We start from the raw sequence: 22,988 nt of genomic DNA on the forward strand, positions 1-22,988 counted from the left end.
TGAAAAGGACATTTGGGCACAGAGATATGCAGAGGGAAGGTAATGTGGAGACAGCCATCTGCAGGCCAAGGAGAGAGGCCTTAGGAAAAACCAATCCTGCCGACACCTTGACCTTGGACTTCTGGCCTCCAGAACTGTGAAAAAATAAAGTTTTGTTGTTTGAGCCACTCAGTGTGTGGTACGTTGTTATGGCAGCTCTGGCAAACTAATACCAGCATATTGTGGCTTAGAACGCTCAAGTGGCTTGGCCAAAGTCACAGGCTAGCACATGGGAGAAATAGCACTCAGTTGCTTTCATTCCAGAGTCCATTCTCTTACTTTCCTCTACTTGGGTTGTTCAGGGTGGCTTGGGCAAGGGCCACAAAGTCATGGAATGTAGATGGCAAGGTGACTCAGGAAGATCACTGAGGCAGAACATAGCCTGGCAAGCTGGGAACACCCATGAGAGGGAATCAGGAGACCTGATAGGAGAAAACCTTTCCCCTTGCCTCTACCCTCTTCTGGCTGTGTGGTCTTGGCCAATCCACTCCTGCTTTCTGGACTAGAGTTACATTTGTGCCAAATGGAAGTATTAGCCTTCCTATGTCTCACTGAACTGTTTTAACCATAATGAAATCATGATATGAAAGTGTGGGGAGAGAGAACTGAATTTGCTTTATACAAATATTAGTGTGGTTGTATATTATCCCTGTTTTAGCAAATACTAAGAGTACTATAGTAATGCTCTGTCAACATTAGAGCATTAGTTTTCCATGCTATTCAAATTATATATGTTCTGATGCCAGAAATTCATGGAGAACACTGGGGCTGCACATTATGCAGAGTCCTAGGACTCTTAGACATCAGTGTAAATGGCAATACATGGCATCAATGCTCAGTCTAGCAGAATGGACTATTAAATGTTTGTGAGGATTAATATAATAAAAGTAGCTGGTATATATTGAGTTTTTACATGTGTTAAGTTCTGTTCTACATGATCTAAATATAATAATCCACTTATGACAATCCTGAGCAGAACCCCACAAAGAAGAAACTATTTTTATAATTCCTAGGTTACAGATGAAGAAACTGAAGCCCAGACATGTTAACTAGGCCAAAGTCACACAGTTAAGTAAGTGGAAGTGTAAATATTCAAGTTAAGTCACACTGGCTCCTGGATTGGATATGGGGTAGAGAAGAAATGAAGCATGCAGGATGGCTTCAAGATTTTTGCCTGAGCAACCAGTGGAACAAAATTATCATTTCTTGGGATGGGAAAGATCTTAGGAATTAATATTTTTGGGGGAAACTCAGTTTGGGTATGTTAGGTTTGAGATGTTGATTATGTGTCCAAGGAGATGTCAATTAAGTCTCTATATGAAAATTGGGATCTGTCAACATATGCATTGTATCTAAAGCCCACAGATGGAATAAGGTCATCTATAGAGTATCAATAGAAAACAAAAGAGATCTGTGGGCTGAGTCCTGGGCATCCCAGTGCTTATAGGTCAAGGAAGTAGGGAATCAGTCTAAGGGGACAAAACAGAGGGAGTAGTCAGAGCATTAAGAAGAAGAGCACATGAGTGTGGTTTCCTGAGAGAAAATAAAGAAGAGAGAGTAATCAGTTGTATTAAGTGCTGCTGATAGGCTGGCTACATGATGACCAAAGATTGGGGACCATGGGAATGAGCTGATGACCTTAAGAAGAGCAATTTTCTTGGACAGGTTGGGGGATACCTGGTTGGAGTGTGTCCAAGACAGAATGGGAGGAGAGGAATTGAGGACAGTAACTTCCAATTTTTCTAAAAAAGGAAGATGAAAAATGGGAGGGAGAGGTAGCTGGAGGAGAAAGTGTTTTTATTTTAAATTTTAAGGTGGGAAAAATAAGAGCATGTTTGTAGACAATAAGAATGATCTAGTAGAGAGGAGAAAATAATTGATGAGATATTGGAGCGGGAATTTCTGGAACAATATCCTTGAGTAGATGAGAGGGTGTGAGATCTGGTTGGCCTTGGGTAGAAGCATGGATAATTACTGAAGAAAAGGTAGAATACATCAGTATAAGTGCAGTTAGGTAGATAGGTACACTGAGAGGTTGTTGAAGTTCTCTTCTGGTTTCTTCAGTGTGCACACATTTATTAAGCTACCACTCTGAGCTCAGTTAAAATTGAAAGTTCCTTCCCTTGTTTTATCATTGCTCTTCACTTTGATTTCAATAAAACCTGCATCATCCAGTAATTATAGCTCCCTGTATATGTGTATTTCTTCCTCATCAGCTTAAGAGATGAAGGAGGGCAGAGAACATGTCACATTCTTCATTGTTCCCTAACAGTTGGCACAGTGCCTGACACACAGTACTCACTGAATAAATACTTGATGAATTGAATTGAATCTAGCTTACTTGTTTATCTATACATATACTTTAGACCTGATTTTGCTTGAGAATTAAGAAGCTTCCAAGATCATATTCTCTACGGATTGGTGGGAAAATTATTCCTTGTTTCAATCTATTCTGTTAATCATTGTATTAGCTACTTATTACTGAATTTCATATTCATGGAAACTTACAAGGTTTGCTCATTTTTACAAAAACTTGAACATTAATTAGGCCTGGCAACATCCTCAAAAAGGTTACAATATATAAGAAGATACAAATAGCTCCTTTTATAATTGACATAGTGTTCAGTTTGCCAAATTACTTTTTTTTTTTTTTGAGAAAAGGGTAAATTCACTATAACTGACATACCATAATCTGAACCTATAGAAGTCAATGAAAAATCCTACCATCTGGTTAAAAGGTGCCAAAGGATCACCTCCTTAGAAGAACCACCTAGGAAGAAAGGATATACAACCAACTGGGTACATGTTGTGAGAGAAAATGTACTTCCCTACCTCTAGCTAAGAAAAGAATCTGCAGATGGGTTGATTTTCCACTGTGTATCTTTAAAAAATTTTTTTTTTCAACGTTTATTTATTTTTGGGACAGAGAGAGAGCATGAACGGGGGAGGGGCAGAGAGAGAGGGAGACACAGAATCGGAAACAGGCTCCAGGCTCTGAGCCATCAGCCCAGAGCCTGATGCGGGGCTCGAACTCACGGACCACGAGATCGTGACCTGGCTGAAGTCGGACGCTTAACCGACTGCGCCACCCAGGTGCCCCTCCACTGTGTATCTTTTTAGCAAACTTTAGGTGACACTAAATTGAAGGTCAAGTGTGATAGTTAGCTGGGTCATTCAATATAGTTGAAGTCTGTCAATACTCTTCCAGCAAGAAATTCAGTGAAGCATATTGTTGAGGACACAGACTTGGACTTGACTTGTATCCCACCTAGTATGACTTAGTTTCCTGATCTGTATAATGGCAAGATAACACTATCTACATCATGGAGTTGTTATGAGATTTAAATGATTTAATGCCCATAAAAGTGCAATACAATATCCAGAATATCAGTAATTTTAGCCATTATCATTTATTTTAATGACAATAACAACTTTTAGAAATTCAGGCCACATCCTACTTTGGTTTTCCCTTTTTCTTCTTTGGTATACTCTTCGTGACTAGTACACTTACTTTTTTCTCTAATCCTGGTCTTTCTTCTCTGACCATTTTTCTTCCACTGTAGAAAAATCGATGGGACCAATGATGAAGAAGATAACACTGAGCTGAATGAAGAAGGAAGGCCAGTGCAGACTTCCAGGCAGAGGCCCCCACTCTGCAACTGCCACTGCTGTGGCATCCCCAAGCGTTACATCATTGCCATTATGAGTGGGCTGGGATTCTGCATTTCCTTTGGGATTCGCTGCAATCTTGGAGTTGCCATTGTGGAAATGGTCAACAACAGCACTGTATATGTTGACGGAAAACCAGAAATTCAGGTCAGAATGTGGTGGGGGCTCTTTTGGCCATAGCTGTGCAAATGATTTGTTATAGGAAAGAAAGCATGCACCTCTTCCATTGATGTGACAAAAATGTAGAATGGCTAGAATGGCTACCACCTGCCAGTCACTGTGTAAGGTGAGGGGAATAGAATGGTGAACATCACAGGATGGGCGCTTGCCCTCATAGAGATGTACAAGTAAGTAATTATAATTCATAGTTTGGGACGCCAGGGTGGCTCAGTTGATTAAGCTTCCAGCTCTTGGTTTCTGCTCAGGTCTTGATCTCACAGTTCATGAGTTTGATCCCTGCATCAGGCTCTGTGCTGACAGTGTGGAGCCTGCTTGGGATTCTTTCTCTCACCCTCTCTCTGCCCCTACCATCCGGGCACTGTCTGTGTCTCTCTCAAAATAAATAAGTACACTTAAAAAAAATTCATAGCTGTTGGTGCTAAGCTAAAGGTGTTCAGAATGCTGGGTGTCATATAGGAGAACTCTACACCAGACTTTGATATTTTGAAAGGATTCCCAGAGGAAGTGATGGCTGGCTTCGAAAGATAAGGAGGAATTGACAAAGAGTGTTTGGTGGGGTGGGAAGAAGAGTGAAGAAAAAGGAACATATCATGTGTTAAAGACTGTCCGAGAGAAGAGGGAGGGAGGGAGAGAGAAGGAAAGAAACAGAGAGAGAGAGGGGATGGTGTTTGGGAACTGAGATAGAAATCTTCATCTTCATCTTTTCTGTGCAAAGCCAGGTCCCCTTTGGCAACCTGTGGTAGATTTTTAAACACTTTGTCAAAACAATGTTTTAAATTCTTGCAGTAAAATGCACGTGATTATAAAGGAAACTAGTTATAATAGGACACATGTCAAAGTATTTAAAAAATTTTTTTAATGTTTTTTTTAAATTTATTTTTGAGACAGAGAGAGAGACAGAGCATGAGCAGGGGAGGGGCAGAGAGAGAGGGAGATACAGAATCTGAAGCAGGCTCCAGGCTCTGAGCTGTCAGCACAGAGCCTGACGTGGGGCTTAAACTCATGGACTATGAGATCATGGCCTGAGCCAAAGTTGGACGTTTAATTGACTGAGCCACCCAGGCACCCCTCAAAGTGTTTAAAAATAAAATTCATAATATAGAGACATATGGACTTCTTTATGAACACATCAGATGATAAAATCTAGTAATGGGTCTAATGATTGCTGTAGCTTTGAAGTTTGAAGTATAAACCATAGTTTAAGATAGTGGTGACAGTTGTGATGCAAACAAATTTATAATTTCCACTAGTGATAGAGTCACAGGTAGTGATAACTACTGTGGTTTGTTGCCTACATTCATGATCACAGAAAATGCTAAATTTCAGCTAGCAGTTAGTCAAAATAAAAATGATGATTTTTCCCATCCAAGTTCACAGATCAACGGGATTCCATCCTTGGACTCCAGGCTGAGAACCTCTGTTAATATAGTAGAGCATTAGAGTGAACATCAAGACAGGGAGACACCCAGGTAAATAAGGGTTAGGCCAGGTAAAGCCTGTTAAACCATGTAGGGAGTCGTAGGTGGGCTTTAGGCAGAAAGGTGGTATGATCAAATCCACTCTGGAATAATTGCTGTCCAGCCAGTGATCTCCCGGTGGACTGGGATAGAAGTGAGCGGAAGTAGGAGGCAAAGTTCAAACCAAAGCTGTTGTAGTCATAAGCAAACATACTCTGATGTGACTTAAAAGCATTGTTTTTATGAATCACTGGAAAGATACAATCAGGCTTGCTTCTTAAGTAGTGGGCCTAGAGAAGTATGGAGGCTATGGGGAAAGAAAGGAAAATGTATATGCAGTAGATACCCAATAAACACATACTTCATTGTATTGAACACACACACTGGAATAACTCATGTGGAAATACATACATATTGTAGAGAGGCATTAATAGTTGTCTGGTCCTTGCCCATATGTGGAGAAACATTTAGATCAGAGTTTCCCAAACTTGTGTTTGGCAAATCACTGTTCTGCTGGCTCTGCTGTGAAGAAGGTGTTATATGAAATGGGGGCCTTTACTGTGCTGTGTCCTGTGAGAACTCCAATTGTGGTGTGTGTGTGTGTGTGTGTGTGTGGCATGTGTGTGCATGGTATGCATCATTTCCTGGACTTTACTGTAGAGCACTCTCTTTCATGCCACATCTATTAGCATTACCTGGAACAGTTCCTGCCAAGCACTGATTTGGGAAAATTTGATTTTGATCCATTAAAAAGAAGTATTTAGATGGCTCTGCAAGTTTGTGTGGTTTTTTGGTTTCGTTTTGTTTTGTTTTTAGCTAAGAGGTTATTCTGCCAGATGAAAAGAGCACAATGGAGAGTCTTCTAGCCTCTTTTTTTTTTTTTAATTTTTTTTTTCAACGTTTATTTATTTTTGGGACAGAGAGAGACAGAGCATGAACGGGGGAGGGGCAGAGAGAGAGGGAGACACAGAATCGGAAACAGGCTCCAGGCTCTGAGCTGTCAGCCCAGAGCCTGACGCGGGGCTCAAACTCCCGGACCGCGAGATCGTGACCTGGCTGAAGTCGGACGCTTAACCGACTGCGCCACCCAGGCGCCCCTTCTAGCCTCCTTTTGATACCACGGCTGAATTTGTTCTAAAAGGATATGCTAGTTGTTTATTTTTTGGTGGGGAGGGAGTGCAGTAGAAGTGTGATGGGGCAAGCCATGCATTTTTTTAAATAAAGGATGACGTATATTAGTGAAGTTTCAGATGTGTATCACATGCATTCTCCCAGCCTTTTGTGAGCAAGGCCAGCTAATTAAAACTTGTCTGCCGAGGCCCAGATCAAATGAGATGCTGGTTTGCATTTGTTTGTTGCCTGGAAAGATAGGCCTAGGTCAACAGAATCTGCTTTGAGGCATATGGAAAAGACATTTTGATAAACCTAAGGAACAATGCTAGTGTGTGCTCTCTTGTGTCTACGGTTTTCCCTTTGGAGTCTTAGAGACACTGACTGAGATATAAAATATGCTTTGCATCATTTTTTTCTGGTCTCAAAAACAGGAGTTTGTAGCATTTTGGAAACTCTATGGCAAATCCAATTTATAGCAGGCCATTTCCCTTTCACTCAAATAGAACAAAGCTTACATATCAGGTGAACATGTTCAACCTGATGACAAAGATTTCACTGTTTTAAGAAAGGCTCTAAATGGCTGGAATTTTTGTTTATTTGGTTTTTCATTTTATGGGGGGATAAAACTAGATATTTTTTACTAAAATATTTTTAAATACTCATTTTCAAAAGAGAGAGAGAAGTAAGCAGTATAGATATGTAGGTCTGGCAAATAAGTGTCGTGTATTCTACCAAAGGTACACAGCGTAGTTTTAGCTGATGTGTGAATATTCATTTTTAGTTTAATAATTATGAATTTTAAAACATGCAAATCACTTAAAATAGCGTCTGGCATATGGCAAGCAATAAATGACTGATGTTTGAGAAACTTTGCAATCATCTCTTTTTACCCTCAGGATAAGTCCAAACTCCTTCCCATGAAACATGAGTCCTGAAGAGTTAGGATAGGCTTTGGAATTGGCCAGACCTTGTTTCAAACTTGACTTCTGGGACCTTAAATAAATTGCCCTTATGTCCTGGTCAGGAATTGCTGGTTGCAAGGAGTAGAAATGCAGTGAAACCAGGTCAAGTTAAAAAGGGAATTATGGTAGGGCTGTAGGATCTCATGAAAGTGAAGAGCAGAAAGCAGGTCTGATGTATATATTTGTGCAGTCTGTGCCCTGGACACTGGGGTCTGTGCCCTGGACAGTGGGGTCTGTGCCCTGCAGTGGGACTGAAATCTAGTCTGTCTTCCTGAGGGGCAGAAAAGGAGTCTTTACCTAATTCTTTCCAAGGCATAAACAGAGGCCCTGCCAGGAAGACAGAGTAGAGCTGACCCTACTGGGAACTAGGAAATCCTTAGCTCAGGTCTCCAGCTTCCTTGTTCCACATGGTCCCTAATCTGCTTCTCTCTGAGTATGCTCTACTGTCCCAGGCCTCTCCATGGACTGTCTTCTCTCCTTTTCCATGGCTTCTCACTGCACTTGAAAGCTGAAGTGCCTTGCCTGGGACCTGATGTACTTGGTTGGCCTTGACTCCAATGAGACTTGTTTTCAGTTCAAGTGTTCAATGTTTTCTAAGTACAATTTCTGGGTTCAGAGTGGAGAGAGATGCAGAGAGACAGAGAGAGACAGACAGAGAGAGCCTGATTGGCCACTCAGGAGTGGGGAGGCCCAGGGTGCCGAGATGGGGGGCAGGGGTGGGGAATGTTGTCTGAAGGAAATGTGAGCAAGGAGGCAGGAACCTGGCATTTCTAGCAACTCTTTGCTGACCCTCATTGTAAAATGGGAATAAAAGGCCTACTTTGCAGATCAAATGAGTTACTTTGGTGCTGATATATCAAGTGCCTATATTAGTTTCTTAAGGCTGCTGTAACAAATTACCTCAGACACGGTGGCTTAAAACAACTGAAATTTATTCTCTCACAGTTGTGGAGACCAGAAATTTGAAATGAAGGTGTTGGGTTACCTGGGTGGCTCCTTTGGCCTAGTGACTCTTGAATTCATCTCAGGTCGTGATCCCAGGGTTGTGAGATGGAGCCCTGTGTCGGGCTCTGTGCTGACAGCATGGAGCCTGCTTGAGATTCAGTCTCTCTCTCCCTCTGTCCTCCCCCTTCTCACGCACGCATGCCATCTCTCACTCTCAAAAAAAAAAAAAAAAAGAAAGAAATGAAGGTGTCAGCAGGGCCACACTCATTCTGAAGGCTCTGCAGAAGAATCCTTCCTTGCTTCTGCCATCTTTGGGGGCTCCAAGTGTTCCTTGGCTTCCTTGGTTTCCTGTCACAAGTTGTTACGTATTTAACATACATACACATAACTCTAATCCTACCTCTGTTTTCATGTGAGCTTCTTGCTGTGTGTCTTCTCCTCTTCTGTCTCAAATCTCTCTCTGCCTTTCTCTTATAAGAACATTTGTCATTGGATTTAGGGCCCAGCTGGATAACCCAGGATAGCTCATCTCAAGATCTTTGATTTTATCACATCCACAAAACCCTTTTGCCAAATAAGGCAGCATTCATAGGTTCCACAGATTTTGTGTGTAAATCTGGGGGCCATTGTTCACCTAACACAGTACCTGACAAGGTGGTTGGCTTATAGTAATGGTGCATACATGGGGCCATTATGATTCTTTTTTTTTCTTAAATTTTTTTTTCAACGTTTATTTATTTTTGGGACAGAGAGAGACAGAGCATGAACGGGGGAGGGGCAGAGAGAGAGGGAGACACAGAATCGGAAACAGGCTCCAGGCTCTGAGCCATCAGCCCAGAGCCGGACGCGGGGCTCAAACTCACAGACTGCGAGATGTGACCTGGCTGAAGTTGGACGCTTAACCGACTGCGCCACCCAGGCGCCCCAAGGGGGCCATTATGATTCTAATGGGGTTCAAGAGATGATGGAAATCAGTTCTCAGCAAGCCTACATGCTCTTTGTCATGTATCATCTCCTTTGGAGAATAGACCTAAGCACCATTCCCTCAGAGAAAAGTATGAACAAAGGTCACTGTGAGTGATAATTAGCTTCTGGATGAAGCAGATCCCTCTGTCTTGGATCCTTGGTTCCTTGGGTTATTCCATGAATGAATGGCAAAGAAGTCTAATCTCTACTTCTTAGTAAGAAAGTCAAGTCTCTACAAGTAGTGCAAAGAAACATTGTTTTTTGGGTCAAGAAGATAAGAGGTCCTGATCTTGACTCTCCTTATAACTAGTTGTATGACCTTGGGCAAGTAGCTTAATCTCTCTAAGCCTCAATTTCCTCATCTACAAAAGAAGAGCCAATAATTACCTCCAGGTGTAAGAATGAAGGGAGGAAATATATAGACAGTGCCTTAACAAAATCATGTCCCTCTTCTGCTCCTAGCTTCCAATGGTTTCCATTCCTTTTGCATAAAAACCAAGGTCCTTATGGTGATTTAAAGGGCCTTTCATCATTTGAACCTCTCTTACTTTAACTCCTACTCTCCTGTCCTTCATTCACTACCTTCCAATTATCCCGACATCCTGCTATTCCTCTAACCTTAGGGCCTTTACACTTGCTATTTCTCTGCCTAGAAAGTTCTCTCAGATAATGAAGAGCATGATTTGCTCCCTTCTTTCTTTTATGGCTTTACTCAAAAGAAGCCTTCCCTGGCTCCTCTGTCTAAAATTGCACTCTACTGCACTCCTATCCAGCCCTCCCTGTTGCCTTCCCTGCTTTATTTTTCTCCTCATCCCTGATCACCATCTAACACAGTCTGTACTTGTTTACTATCTTCTGTCCTCACTGGCATCTTTGTGAACAGCAATCACTGTCTTCTCCAGTGCCTAGAACAATGTGTGGCACATAGTAGCATAAAATAAAAATTCACTGAGCTAATTTGAATTAATGATTGTTACTTTCATTTTATTCTTTTTTTATTTTCTTTAATTTTTTTTTTTTTGAGACAGAGAGACAGAGCATGAGAAAGGGAGGGGCAGAGAGAGAGGGAGACACAGAATCTGAAGCAGGTTCTAGGCTCTGAGCTGTCAGCACAGAGCCCGACGCGGGGCTCGAACTCACAGGCCGTGAGATCATGACCTGAGCTGAAGTTGGACGCTTAACCGACTGAGCCACCCAGGCACCCCTTTTTTATTCTTTTTTAAAAGTAATCTATACCTAAAGTGGGCTTGAACTTATGACCCCAAGTTGCATACTCCACCAAATGAGTCAGCCAGACACCCCAGTTTCATTTTGCTCTTAAACTTCAACTTCTGAATTGGCAAAATGGGAAATACAGCATAGAGGACAGGCCAGTGTTACATGGACTGTGATCTCCTACGACACGAAGGCAATTCTTGTTTGAGTTAGTATTTACACTATCTAGCACCTGACCTGGCACACAGGAGGCACTAGGTGAATGTTGAATAAATGAGCAAATAAATACGTAACAACTTGTGACAGGAAAATAAACCGATGAAAATTTATAAGGCATACTATCTTGATAATTAAGAATCCTTCCTCCATAATAGGAACACCTTACATTTTGATATCAATGCTTTTTTTTTTAAGAGTTTATTTTTAAGTAATCTCTGCACCCAGCCTGGAGCTTGAACTTACAACCCGAAGATCAAGAGTTGCATGCTATACAGACTCAGTCAGGTGCACCAATGCTTTACGAAACCATTCATGTATTCACTCATTTGGCAAATATTTACTTGTACCTTCCAGGAATTTATTTTAGGTGCTAAGGCTATAAAGTCAAAAGGACATGGCTGCCACCTTAGAGTTGCTTGCCACCAGTGTGGGAAATGTATGTGTGAATGGCTAGTTTGAGAACAGCATGTTGCACTGGCCATGTCTGTAAGAACAGAGGTCTGTGGGACAAGTGCAGGAAAAAGTGACCCTTCAAAAGGGAGTTGGGGAACTTTTTCAGAGGAAGGGACATTTTCAAGGAGTCTGAAAAGAATGAGTTTTTCTTTGGGAAGAAAGTAAGGAAAGGGAGTCCAGCCCTGGAGACTCACATTTTCAATGGCCTAAAAGTTGTATCATTACTAAATACATATGGGTGTATTTAAGTTTGTACATAATATTTCCTTGCTCTCACTAAAAGGGAAGCTCATTGAGAACAGGGAATTTTTTGCATCCATTGCTATATCCCAAGCATCTAAGAAGCCCTCCAGAAATACTTGCTGGATAAGGGAAGGAAAGAAGGGCCTTGTGGGGTTACTATGCAAGATCATCAGTGAAAAATGATGGCCAAATGTTTTTTTACAAACATAACTATATCTGATTTCTCATTTCAGACAGCACAGTTTAATTGGGATCCAGAGACAGTGGGCCTTATCCATGGATCTTTTTTCTGGGGTTATATTGTGACACAAATTCCAGGTGGTTTCATTTCAAATAAGTTTGCTGCTAACAGGTAAGACAAACTGACATAACATGAATGCAGTACAGATCATAACATGGTTTTGTGTTTTTACAAAATCTGCACAGTTGGCTCTCAATTTAGAGTTGCAGAATGAGAGACAGGAGGCATTCCAATAGATGTGATTCACAGATACTGATCCCATATGATTCTGTTCTTGAGAGTCTCCTTTTATTTACTTTCTTGTCTAATTTTAATTTATCTTTCAATTCCTTTAGTGATTATGTAGTAAAATTAGCAATTGAATCTGAGTCAGGAGACTCAGTTATTTAGTTCCTGGGCCCTAAATAACTCACTTGGTAACCTCTACTGAGTCACTTTTCTTCCTTCTCTGGGTCTTTGTTTCCTCATCGGTGATATAAAGCATGGTTTAGATTGTGTTTGAGTTCTCTCTGACAAGTGACATTCTGTGATCCTATATACTATGTTAATATAGTCCTGTACCATAAAGGTTTTGTCATGTGGGTAGTAGGGGCTTGCCTCTAGATTGCAAGATGTCTTCAATGCCCTTGAGATTCTGTAATAGCTGTTTGAACAATTAAATGTGTCCAAGATGGAATGAGCTGCCTCAAGGAGCAGTTGAGTTCTCTGTCAGTAGAGGTATTCAAGCAGAAGAAGATGGCCACTTGGAGGAGATGTAGGGTGTATATGTAGCAGAAAAGGAGTATACTAAATATTTCCAGCTTCTTTCCAATTGTATGTCCTGTGTGATTTGTACATATATGGAATTCATGAATTGTACATTTTCTAAAGTGGTGTTTCTCAAGCTCTAAAACACAACTCATTAGATGATAATGAAAGCAACATAGTGATTTACCAATGAGCATTTTCTAAGAAAAGAGAGAAAAATAGAAGAGAAGATAATCAAATAAAATAAAACAGAATAGAAAATATCTTAGTTCACTGCACACAAAGTAGTGGTTGAGAAACTTGTTTTAGTTACATTTGTGTATATGATTATGTATTGGATTCAATATAAAATATATTTTATTTTATAGGTCAAGGTCAAAAAAATTTGAAAGTCACTACCATAAGATCTAAATATGTACAAGCATGACTGTATTTACCCATGTTCTTGTCAATTTGTGTCCTTCATTCATTGTCACTTATCTATTGTATTCTTTTCAAAAAGTGATAGAATATTGGCTCATATGGTCCTCGAGTTTACTGCTTACACTTCTGCCATAAAAAGAAATCACACATGATATTTCCCAGCATGTTAAAAGTGCTGAGGCATCATTAATGTGTGAGAAAGGAAGAAAATGCTGCCTGCTCTCTTTTCCCAGAACAGTCTGGTCCAGGCAGGGCAAAGAAAGCAAATGACACTGGGCAGCAAGTTGGGGACTAAGACAGAGTTACACAGCCTCTTTTGTGCTTGGCTAATCTTATGACACAGCATGCTTTTAGGTAGGGTGGCCTTGTAGTAAAGTCAGAGCAGGATTGCGAAGCAGGAGACACAATCCAAATGTGCAGATGTCATGTGGTAATAGAGTGAGTCAGTTGGGTAGAACCAAGCAGAATGGTGCATCTCCAGCAAGCTCACCTCCTGTTGGTCAGTTTCCAGCTTCAGGACCTCATTCAAGAAGGGCATCCCTATACTGCCAAAAACCTGTCTGTAATTGGTCCAGGGATGAGCTCAGGTATCAAAGTAAAGAAAGGAAAGGAAAGGAAAGCAGCCTAACAGTACAGCTTGGGATATACCAGATCCTAACATAACATCTATTTCTCTTTCTATTAATTTCCATGGTGATTTTCCATGAATGGTGAGGTTCATTCCTGATGTGTGACTAAAGTACCACATCGATGAGTGGGCCTGCCCACTAATACAGTGTTTTGGTCCCTCAGGGTCTTTGGAGCTGCCATCTTCTTAACATCAACCTTGAACATGTTCATCCCTTCTGCAGCCAGAGTGCATTACGGCTGTGTCATGGGTGTCAGAATTTTGCAAGGTCTAGTGGAGGTAGGAGTTTCTTTCCTTAATGGTTTTTGATATTGCTAGATAAAGTATGGTCCTTTAGAAAATTCAGCTTCTGAAGAAAACCTGCTTTGCTTAGTTTTCCAATCTTCCACATTGTCCTGCTATTTTCACTCTCTGGTTTTGACTACAGTTATGAGTACTTTAATGAAAATGCCTTGCGTGATTACAAATTTGTACACAATAAAGAACCATTTCATGGAGTGCAGAATTTCAGATGAGCCAGGAATGATCTTAGAGATAATCTAATCCAACCTCTTTCCTTTAATAAATGATAGGACCGCAGCCCAAATCCTTTAGTTCACATCGCAGGGTCCCTTTCCGCTAAAGCAATTTAAATGGATTTATTAATAAATATGTAAATTTGTAAATATGTAAATATGTAAATTTCCATATCTGTGTAGTGTTACGCAGAGATTATGTAAATATGTAAATTTACAAATCTGTGTAGTGTTACACAGAGATTTAACTCAGAGAAAGAGGTAGCATGGTAGAGAGCCAGAAGGTAAATATTTTGGACTTTGCCATATGTTCTGTGGGGCAACAACTCAACTCTGCCATTGTAGGACAAAAGCAGCCAGAGACAATATGTAAGCAAATGGGCATGGCCAAGCTTTAATAAGACTTTTTGGACACTGAAATTTGAATTTCATATGATTTTTACATGCCATGAAATATTATTCTCCTTTCAATTTGTTTTTACTCGCTTGAAAACCATGAATGCTGAGTAATGTATAGAACTGTTGAATCACTATATTGTACAACTGAAACTAACATAATACTGTATGTTACTGATCCTGCAATTAAAAAGAAAGTTTTTAAAAGAAAATTTTTAATTGTTTATTTATTTGTAAGAGAGAGGAAGAGAGAGAGCGTGGGGGGCGAGGGGCAGAGAGAGAGGGAGGGAGAGAATCCCAAGCAGGCTGTGCACTCTCAGTGCAGAGCCCAACGGAGGGTGTGGGGGGGAGGCTCAAACCCATGAACCATGAGATCACCTGAGCTGAAGTCATGAGTCAGATGCTTAATCAAGTGAGCCACCCAGGCACCTCTAAAAAAAAATTAATGAAAAAATAAAAAATAAGAAAATAAAAATGTGAGTTGAGAAAAAAAATGTGAAAACCAGTCCTTCCTCATGAATAGTACAAAAACGGATGGTGTGCTAAATCAGGTCATAGTTTCTCAAGCCCTGATGTAGAGCAGTGTTTCCCAAGCTCAGTCATTCACCTCTAGCCTTTGTCACTTTTGTCATATCCATATACAATTTGTACTATTATTTACCTACAGTGTTTCCCTAGATCAATTCATTAAAAAAAAAAACCCACACCCCAAAAGAACCTCATCATAAGCAACAATATCTTTGAAATCATGGGTTTGATGTGCCAGTTACATTTTTTTCTAAAACCTGTTAGAATATACATCACCAATTATGATAAAAAACGTAGGTTGTGGGGCGTCTGGGTGGCTCCATTGGTTAAGCATCTGGCTCTTGATTTCGGCTCAGGTCATGATCCCACAGTTAGTGGGTTTGAGCCCTGCATTGGGGCTCCGCACCGACAATGTGGATTGGGATTCTCTCGCCCTCTCTCTCTGCCCTTCCCTTGCTTGTGCTCTCTCTCTCTCTCTCTCAAAATAAATAAATAAACTTAAAAAAAATGTAGGTTGTTGTAGCAACTCAAATATAACTCTAGTCCCACTAGAGGGACATATACTGCATTTTAGAAAATAATGATGGGTGGAAAGAATATGCTATTAACAGCCATGAAGACTAGAGTGTAGTCACTGAATGCTTCTTAACCTCAGGTTCTGTATCTTGAAATAAGGGGATGGATCAACTGATTGCAGAAGTCCCTTTCTATACTGATATTCTATAATAATATGAAATATAAAGACCTTTTCCCCATTCCCCACCATTCTTACATTTGAACTGATATTCAAATTTCAGCATCTGTGCTGTGAGTTAAAATAGCTGACACAGGCTACTTGGTATTTATGAATTAGGCTTTTATGTTGTAGCCTGTCTTAAAGAAGCAGGATCTATATTTTAAACAAACAGAAACTGGAGTCAAATAAAATAGTCTGTTTTCAACTGTTTTGCCAGGGTGTGACTTACCCAGCCTGCCACGGGATGTGGAGTAAGTGGGCACCACCTTTGGAAAGAAGCCGACTGGCCACAACCTCTTTTTGTGGTAAGTGTATTAGAATAGCAAGTTTTACTTAGGAATGCTTTGGCTTCAAGTAAAGATCCTACTAGGTACAGTCTATTTTTTTCACATAATAGAAGCCCCAGAGTGACGCAATTGGCCCTAATTGCATCAAATGCTTTATCATCTACAGAGGCAGCTAGGAAAAGCTAGCTTTTCCAGCACCTTTAGTAGAGAAAGGTAAAAAAGAAGGATGTGGTTGTTGAATTAGCCAACAAATGATATTTGCCAAGATCAAAAGCAGAAGAGAGAGAATCATCAAACCTTTTGCTCCTCTTCTTTTTACAGATGGAGAAACTGAAATTAAAGTTTATAGTTTAGTTTCATTGAACAGAAATTAAGATCCAAGTTTACACGGGGTATGGAAGGGGAGCTAGACTACCTGATTCTTCTTCTTCTTTTTTTTAATGTTTATTTATTTAGTTTTGATGGGGGGAGGGTCAGAGAGAGATTGAGGCAGAGGCTCTGAAGCAGACTGCACTGACAGCAGAGAGCCCAATGTGGGGCTGGAGCTGAAATCAGCAGTTGGATGTTTAACTGACTGAGCTACCCAGGCACCCCGTACCACATGGTTCTTAATTCAGAACATTCCTCACTGCATTACTATGTACACATTGTCACAGAGGTCTTTTAATTAATTTTTGCCATTACATTCCAGATGAAAATGGAGGCCATCCATCTTACCTGAAAGTATGTTAGTGGTCCTTAAGTAGTGATGTGACTTTAATTCCTGGGTCACCAAACCTCACCTTGCTAAGGTTGTCTCACTCCAGGTCATGTTTTGGGGACTGGCCCTCTATGAATTTCTGAAATAATCGGTGTTTGAAGGGTCTACCTTCAATAATTGAACAAAGACAGTGCATGCTGACACCATCAACACAGTTGTAAAATATATTTTCATACATATATTATATTATATATATATATATATATATATATATATATATATATATATATATATTTTATGTGGGAAGAGGCCCAGGAAGACAAAAGTGCTTTAGACCATGAAAGTTACAATGGGGACTCAGCAAAATTAGAATCAGAATTTAGTTCTGTCTAGTTTTTCAAGCTAGTGTGCCTTTCCTAAGAGAAACTAACTTGTATTCCTTACCTAAAGGGAGAAATAAAGTTTCCTCTTAATTTCTGTGAATCTTTTAATTTATTTTTCCCTTGCTGTTTCTCTTTACTTCCTTAAATAATAATAATAATAATAATAACAACAACAACAATAATAATATAGAATCTTTGGGACTTTGGTGTGAATATTCACCAATGTACCTATTATATGCCCAGTTTGGAACTACATGCAAAGTCGAGATGTCTTTGTATTTTTAGCCTCTCTTGTCCTTAGAAACCATTTTTCTCCTCTCACATGTAGTTCAGGATCATCTCCCCTTCCACTACTGACCTTGAGCCAGCTCTAGAAGAATATAAGATTTTGACCTTGTAAACTGTCAGATCCTTGACTTTATTTTCTTTGGATGGTTTATTTATAAGGCTTTTCATTTTGATTTGCCTGCAAAGCAAGAATCACTAGCTGCCACTCTCCATTCTTAGTGTCTTTATAACCCTCAAAGGGCTGATTTGAGAAATGGTTTGACTCTCAAGGAAAGTTACCTGATCAAAGTTATAGGCTTTATTGCTTTTCCTGGCTAAGGTGTAGCCTTGGTTTGAAAGAACAGCCAAAGAGAAATGTCATTAGAAGGAAACCCAGATTTGGGGTTAATTGGTTCTTACACAAAAAATATTGGAGTTGACAGGGACTTAAGGAAATATCGAGTCAAGTAAGTTCTCCCAGCTAGTGAGGACAGAACTGGGGACTCTCCTACCCTTAATGGCTATTCCACCTTCTCCCACCATTCCACAAGCATTGGAGGGCTCCTCTGTCCTCCACTGCCAGCCCACAGAAGGATCAAGGTACAGTCAGCTCCCCTAGGGCAGTTTGGGTGGTGCACCCTGTGGGGGTATGCTCAGAGGCTGTGGGCGTGACAGGAGATGACACTCAGCCATGTCCAGAAGGATGAGGGAGAGTTTGTCTACTAGACAGGGAAGGACAGTTTCAAGTGTAAAATGTCCTCTATGAAAGAATGCTTCCTAGTATGAGGAAATAATGGGCATATTTAAGTGGAGGAGGCAGGACTGAACTATTAAATAGTTAAGGATAAAGACTCTGGATTCCTGTCACTCACACCTGTGTGACCTCAGACAATTTACCTCCCCTCACCCAGCCTTGGTTTCTCCCATAAATGGAGATGATCTTGGTACCAATGCCAACAGGTTGAAAAAAGGGTTAAATACAATCTTGGGTCTAGAATCTTCAACCTAGTAGAGGGCACACACAAAGCATCCAATGCATCTTAGCTGGTGGTGGTTATTCCCTGACCTTCCCTATCCCTAGCATTTCCCTACCCCTCACTTCCAGGAAATTTGGCCCAGGAAAGACCACCTTCTCCACACCCACAGCAGAGTTAGGCCTGCAGCTCTTTCTAAACAATTGCCTTGGAATACTTGTCTTCCTGGTTTGAGGAAGTCTGAGGTTGAAAAAAAATACATTGTCATTCTGTACATTACAATAGCATAATAGTTGGCGTTTGTGCAGCTCTAATTACAGCTTACAAAACGTCTTCACAGACATGGTTTATTTGATTCTCAAAATGACTATGTGAGATGGAGATTTCATTCCCATCTTCTATCTGAGGAAAATGATTCCCACAGATTGAGAGACTCCCTTAGGTGTCATGATGCTCAGATTCGAGATTCCAGGTTGGGCCTTTCCTGTCCAGTCAGTCCCAGCTTGGAAAGATGGAATTTAATCTCTTTCTCTGGGAGGATTCCCAAACTCCCATTTCCTGAAGGTCTTCCTTAGCACTGAAGTCTGAGATATAGAATATCTTGTTGCTACTCACTTTTTCAGAGCAAGAATTTTTTCATTCACAGCCCAGAGGGAATTTCAGGTAGTAATTTTTTTGTTTTTTTGATTCAGTTAATACTGATTAGGAGTTTTCAGGGCTCATGTTTCTACAGCAGATATCACGGAGCTGTAAGGCATAGCGGACACCAGACCTCTAGCCTTCGTTATCTTGTCTAGACAAGATAAACAACCACATATAGGTATTTACAAGGTTAAGTATTTACAAAGAAATAAACTTAAACATATGCCCATTCTGGAGGTAGGTGGAGAGAGCAGTCATCCTGTTCCTACCGCCATCCTGGAACAGAACTGTTTCCTGATTAAAAAAAAAAAATCAAAACTCTAAAAACCCTGATTTCTTAATAGTTTGAAGTCCTTCATTTAAAGACCTAGGTGATAATTCTTCTGAACTGTGAACTCTGAAAGGAAGATCTATTTGTGCCTTTGATTGCTGTCTTCAGTACATAATATTGTACCCGGTGGCTGGGTGGCTGGGTGGCTGGGTGGCTCTCCCAGGGGCCTGGGTGACTCTGTTGGTTGAGTGTCTGACTTCAGGCTCAGGTCATTATCTAGTGATTCATGGGTTCGAGCCCCATGTCGGACTTGGGCTCCCAGCTGTCAGTGTGGAGCTGGCTTTGGATCCTCTGTCCCCCTCTCTCTCTCTGCCCCTCCCCTGGTCACACTCTCTTTCTCTCTCTCAAAAATAAAATAAACATTAAAAAAAAATATTGTACCTGGTTGAATTTTTCAAATTTCTCTGAGAGTTTTCTCACCGCTTTGTTCTATTTTTTCATGTAATTCCAAATTGCTGTGCCCAAGCAATCTTTGTCTCATTCCTCCATGGTACCTGGATGTAGTTAAAGGGTACCTGGATGTAGTTAAAGGGTGACCTTTCTCTGCTGGAAGCCCTGTGGTAAGGCACCCTGGGAGTTTGTCCTTCTGCACAGGTGCATTGTGACTCTCGCTCCGTTCGATTCATCATCTCAGCAGGAACTTGAGATGACCTGAGGCGGCATGAGTGACTGTTGCTAAGTTTCCATCCATGTTTCCTTGTTCTAGGTTCCTATGCGGGGGCAGTGATTGCCATGCCTCTGGCTGGGGTGTTGGTACAGTACATTGGATGGGCCTCTGTCTTTTATATTTATGGTGAGTAATTTGACTTTATGAGTTCCCATGGTTGACTCATAGAGATGGAATTTTATTGTATATTGGGATTGGCTAAGAATTTACTGTATGAATGGAGTGCCTGTGTAGCTCAGTTGGTTAAGTGCCTGACTTTTGATCTCAGCTCAGGTCATGCATGATCTTTCCATTAGTGAGACTGAGCCCTGCGTCAGGCTCTGTGCTGACAGCATGGAGCCTACCTGGCAATCTCTTTCTCTCTCTCTGCCTCTCCCATGCTTGCTCTGTCTCTCTCTCTCTCTCTCTCTCAAAATAAATAAACATTAAAAAAAGAATTTACTATATGAAAATAGAGATTATTAAAACAAGTTTATCATGTAAGTGGAATACTTGTCTGTTTATGATTCATTTAATGCTTGTATTAAAGTTACTTTTTAATGGGAACAATATTACCTTTCTTTAAATACAAGCTAACAACAACAACAACAACAGGAAAAGCAAAGAAATACTTCTTTCTAGATGAAATTCATGCTATATGGCAATATTTTGAGATTTGGGAAATTTAGAGACAAAAGACCAGGAAACCATATCATTAAGCCTTTTGTTTTTTACTGCAGGTATGTTTGGGATTATTTGGTACACATTTTGGCTGCTGCAGGCCTATGAATGTCCCGCTGCTCACCCAACAATATCCAGTGAGGAGAGGACCTACATAGAGACAAGTATAGGAGAAGGAGCCAACGTGGTTAGTCTCAGTGTAAGTAGAGATGGACAGATGAAGACTTGCCTCTTTTCTACTTCTCTTAGTGATTGTGTTGTCCTCTCAAGAAAAAAAATATGTCAATATAGTCACTAAAAATCTCCTGGTATTTTTACTCTCTAGAAATTTAACACACCATGGAAAAAATTTTTCACATCGTTGCCAGTTTATGCAATCATTGTGGCAAATTTTTGCAGAAGCTGGACCTTTTATTTGCTGTTAATAAGTCAGCCTGCTTATTTTGAAGAGGTCTTTGGATTTGCAATAAGTAAGGTAAACACATAGATGCTTCTAATGTTCTTTAACCTTAAATTTCTTGCTTCTACTGAGAAAATCTTTGCATGATAAAATAATTAAATTGCTGATCAAAATTCATAACAGTTCTGTGACACCTAATACCCTAGAGGTCAGACAAGTTGTACATTCTGGGCACAGTATACATAGCTATTTAATTTCTTCTTTGTAAGGATCAAAGCTGTTTTAAGCTGCTTTTAAAGATTTATGTTCTATTCTATCTCAAAGGTTTTTTTGAAGCTAAACTCATGAACTGCATATTAGGTAAGAATAAAAAGATTTGAAGGCAAGAAGGTTTTTTTTCCCCTTATAATGTACTTGGTGAGTAGCAGTAAGAGACTTAAAGCTTGTTTTGCAGACCACCCTACTCTCCATAATGGTAGTTATAGTAATAACAACCATTGGCTTGTATGGTTTAGAAAAAAACCTCCTTCATTGTCTCCAGCCACTGTGATTAGATTGTCTGCGTTTCAGGGAGGAAAGGTGTAGATGGTGAAATATAGCCATCATCATGAAAGAATTAACCACCTTCCTACAGGAAAAAGACAGCGGCCTAGTAGAGGTAGATGTTTTCATAGCCCCAGGTACTGTCCGGGGTGACCATGGAGGAGCTATATATATATATATATATATATATATATCCATGAAGCCATCCATGAATGCTCACTTTGTGCCAAGTGTTTACTATGTGCTGGGCCCTTTGGCAGGTGCTGGGGCCTCTGTGATGAATACAAGTCAGGTCTGTCCTCAAGGAGCTTCCAGTCTGGTGGGAGAGACAGGTCTATACTTAAAATCATTCACTCGTTCATTATTTATTATACAATTCAGGCCTATCTGGGTCTCATATAATTAGATGATTAAACTTGGTGGGGAGTGGGCAAGGAATTGGGGAAGTGCATCTGTCTGAAGCAGCTAAAAATAGCTCATTGTTTTTTATTTCTCTCCAGGTGGGTCTCTTGTCAGCAGTTCCACACATGGTTATGACCATCATTGTGCCGATTGGAGGACAATTGGCTGATTATTTAAGAAGCAGAAAAATTCTGACCACAACTGCTGTCAGAAAAATCATGAACTGTGGAGGTACTGTGGATTTCATAGGTGGCTTAAGTAGCCTTTACAGAATGAGATGAACTGCAGAGCATATTTTGGGGGTTCTGTGTAATCATTAGAAAGGATCTTAAAGGCCCCTGAATCCATCCCCCAGCAGATACTTGAGTGTCCATCATACCCCTGCTAACTGGTCATCCAGCTTGTGCAGCCTGAAATAGGACAACTTAGTTGATAGATCAGTACTACCTCCAACTGCAGAAATGCTTCTTTCATTTACTCTTAAGCCAAAGCAAACTGATTTCCTGTGACATATCTTTATTGTTTATCCTTCCCATATATTCTCCCATACACATAATCCTTTGCTTTTGTAGTTTATTCCCTTATCCCTTTCTGTATGTACAGGTTTTGGTAAGAAATACAAGAAAAATATTTCCTCTGAATAGTCTTCTTTCTTAACATATGCATGTGCACGCGTGCACACACACACACACACACACACACAAACTCTTTTCTGTTTTATTTAGTTTCTGCTTTATGTTTTGATTTTGCAAAGACAAATTAGAAGCTGGGTGATTTTCCTAAAGAGGGAGGTAAAGGTAATCATGAACCCCTACAATGTTTATGACTGCTCACCTTTTTTAAACCTTCTACTTTTTTTTAAATCTTTTTTTTTGTTTTTGTGTTTAAATTAGCATTTATTGGATGCTTTCTGTGTCAGACACTAAGCTACGTCCTCACTGTGGTTTACAGTGAAGAAACTGGGGTAAAATAAAGTGACTTGTTCACATGGCAGATGCTGTGCAAGATCTCTGTCTGAGCTCATTGTCCCAGTCACTGAAGCTACTCCTCCAGGGCA

General features: G+C 40.3%; 1 protein-coding gene across 1 annotated transcript in view; it reads left to right on the top strand.

Moving 5' to 3' along the window:
• Nucleotides 1-22,988, top strand: part of SLC17A8 (solute carrier family 17 member 8) — a 50,213-nt gene that overhangs the window by 12,576 nt on the left and 14,649 nt on the right. Inside the window, exons 2-9 of the mRNA XM_043562299.1 lie at nucleotides 3,603-3,855; nucleotides 11,695-11,813; nucleotides 13,665-13,779; nucleotides 15,893-15,980; nucleotides 19,966-20,052; nucleotides 20,646-20,785; nucleotides 20,912-21,061; nucleotides 22,030-22,162. Of these exons, the coding sequence (XP_043418234.1) occupies nucleotides 3,603-3,855; nucleotides 11,695-11,813; nucleotides 13,665-13,779; nucleotides 15,893-15,980; nucleotides 19,966-20,052; nucleotides 20,646-20,785; nucleotides 20,912-21,061; nucleotides 22,030-22,162 (1,085 nt within the window). The remainder of the gene's footprint in view (nucleotides 1-3,602; nucleotides 3,856-11,694; nucleotides 11,814-13,664; nucleotides 13,780-15,892; nucleotides 15,981-19,965; nucleotides 20,053-20,645; nucleotides 20,786-20,911; nucleotides 21,062-22,029; nucleotides 22,163-22,988) is intronic.

Source organism: Prionailurus bengalensis, chromosome B4, assembly GCF_016509475.1.
Source record: "Prionailurus bengalensis isolate Pbe53 chromosome B4, Fcat_Pben_1.1_paternal_pri, whole genome shotgun sequence".
NCBI lineage: Eukaryota > Metazoa > Chordata > Mammalia > Carnivora > Felidae > Prionailurus > Prionailurus bengalensis.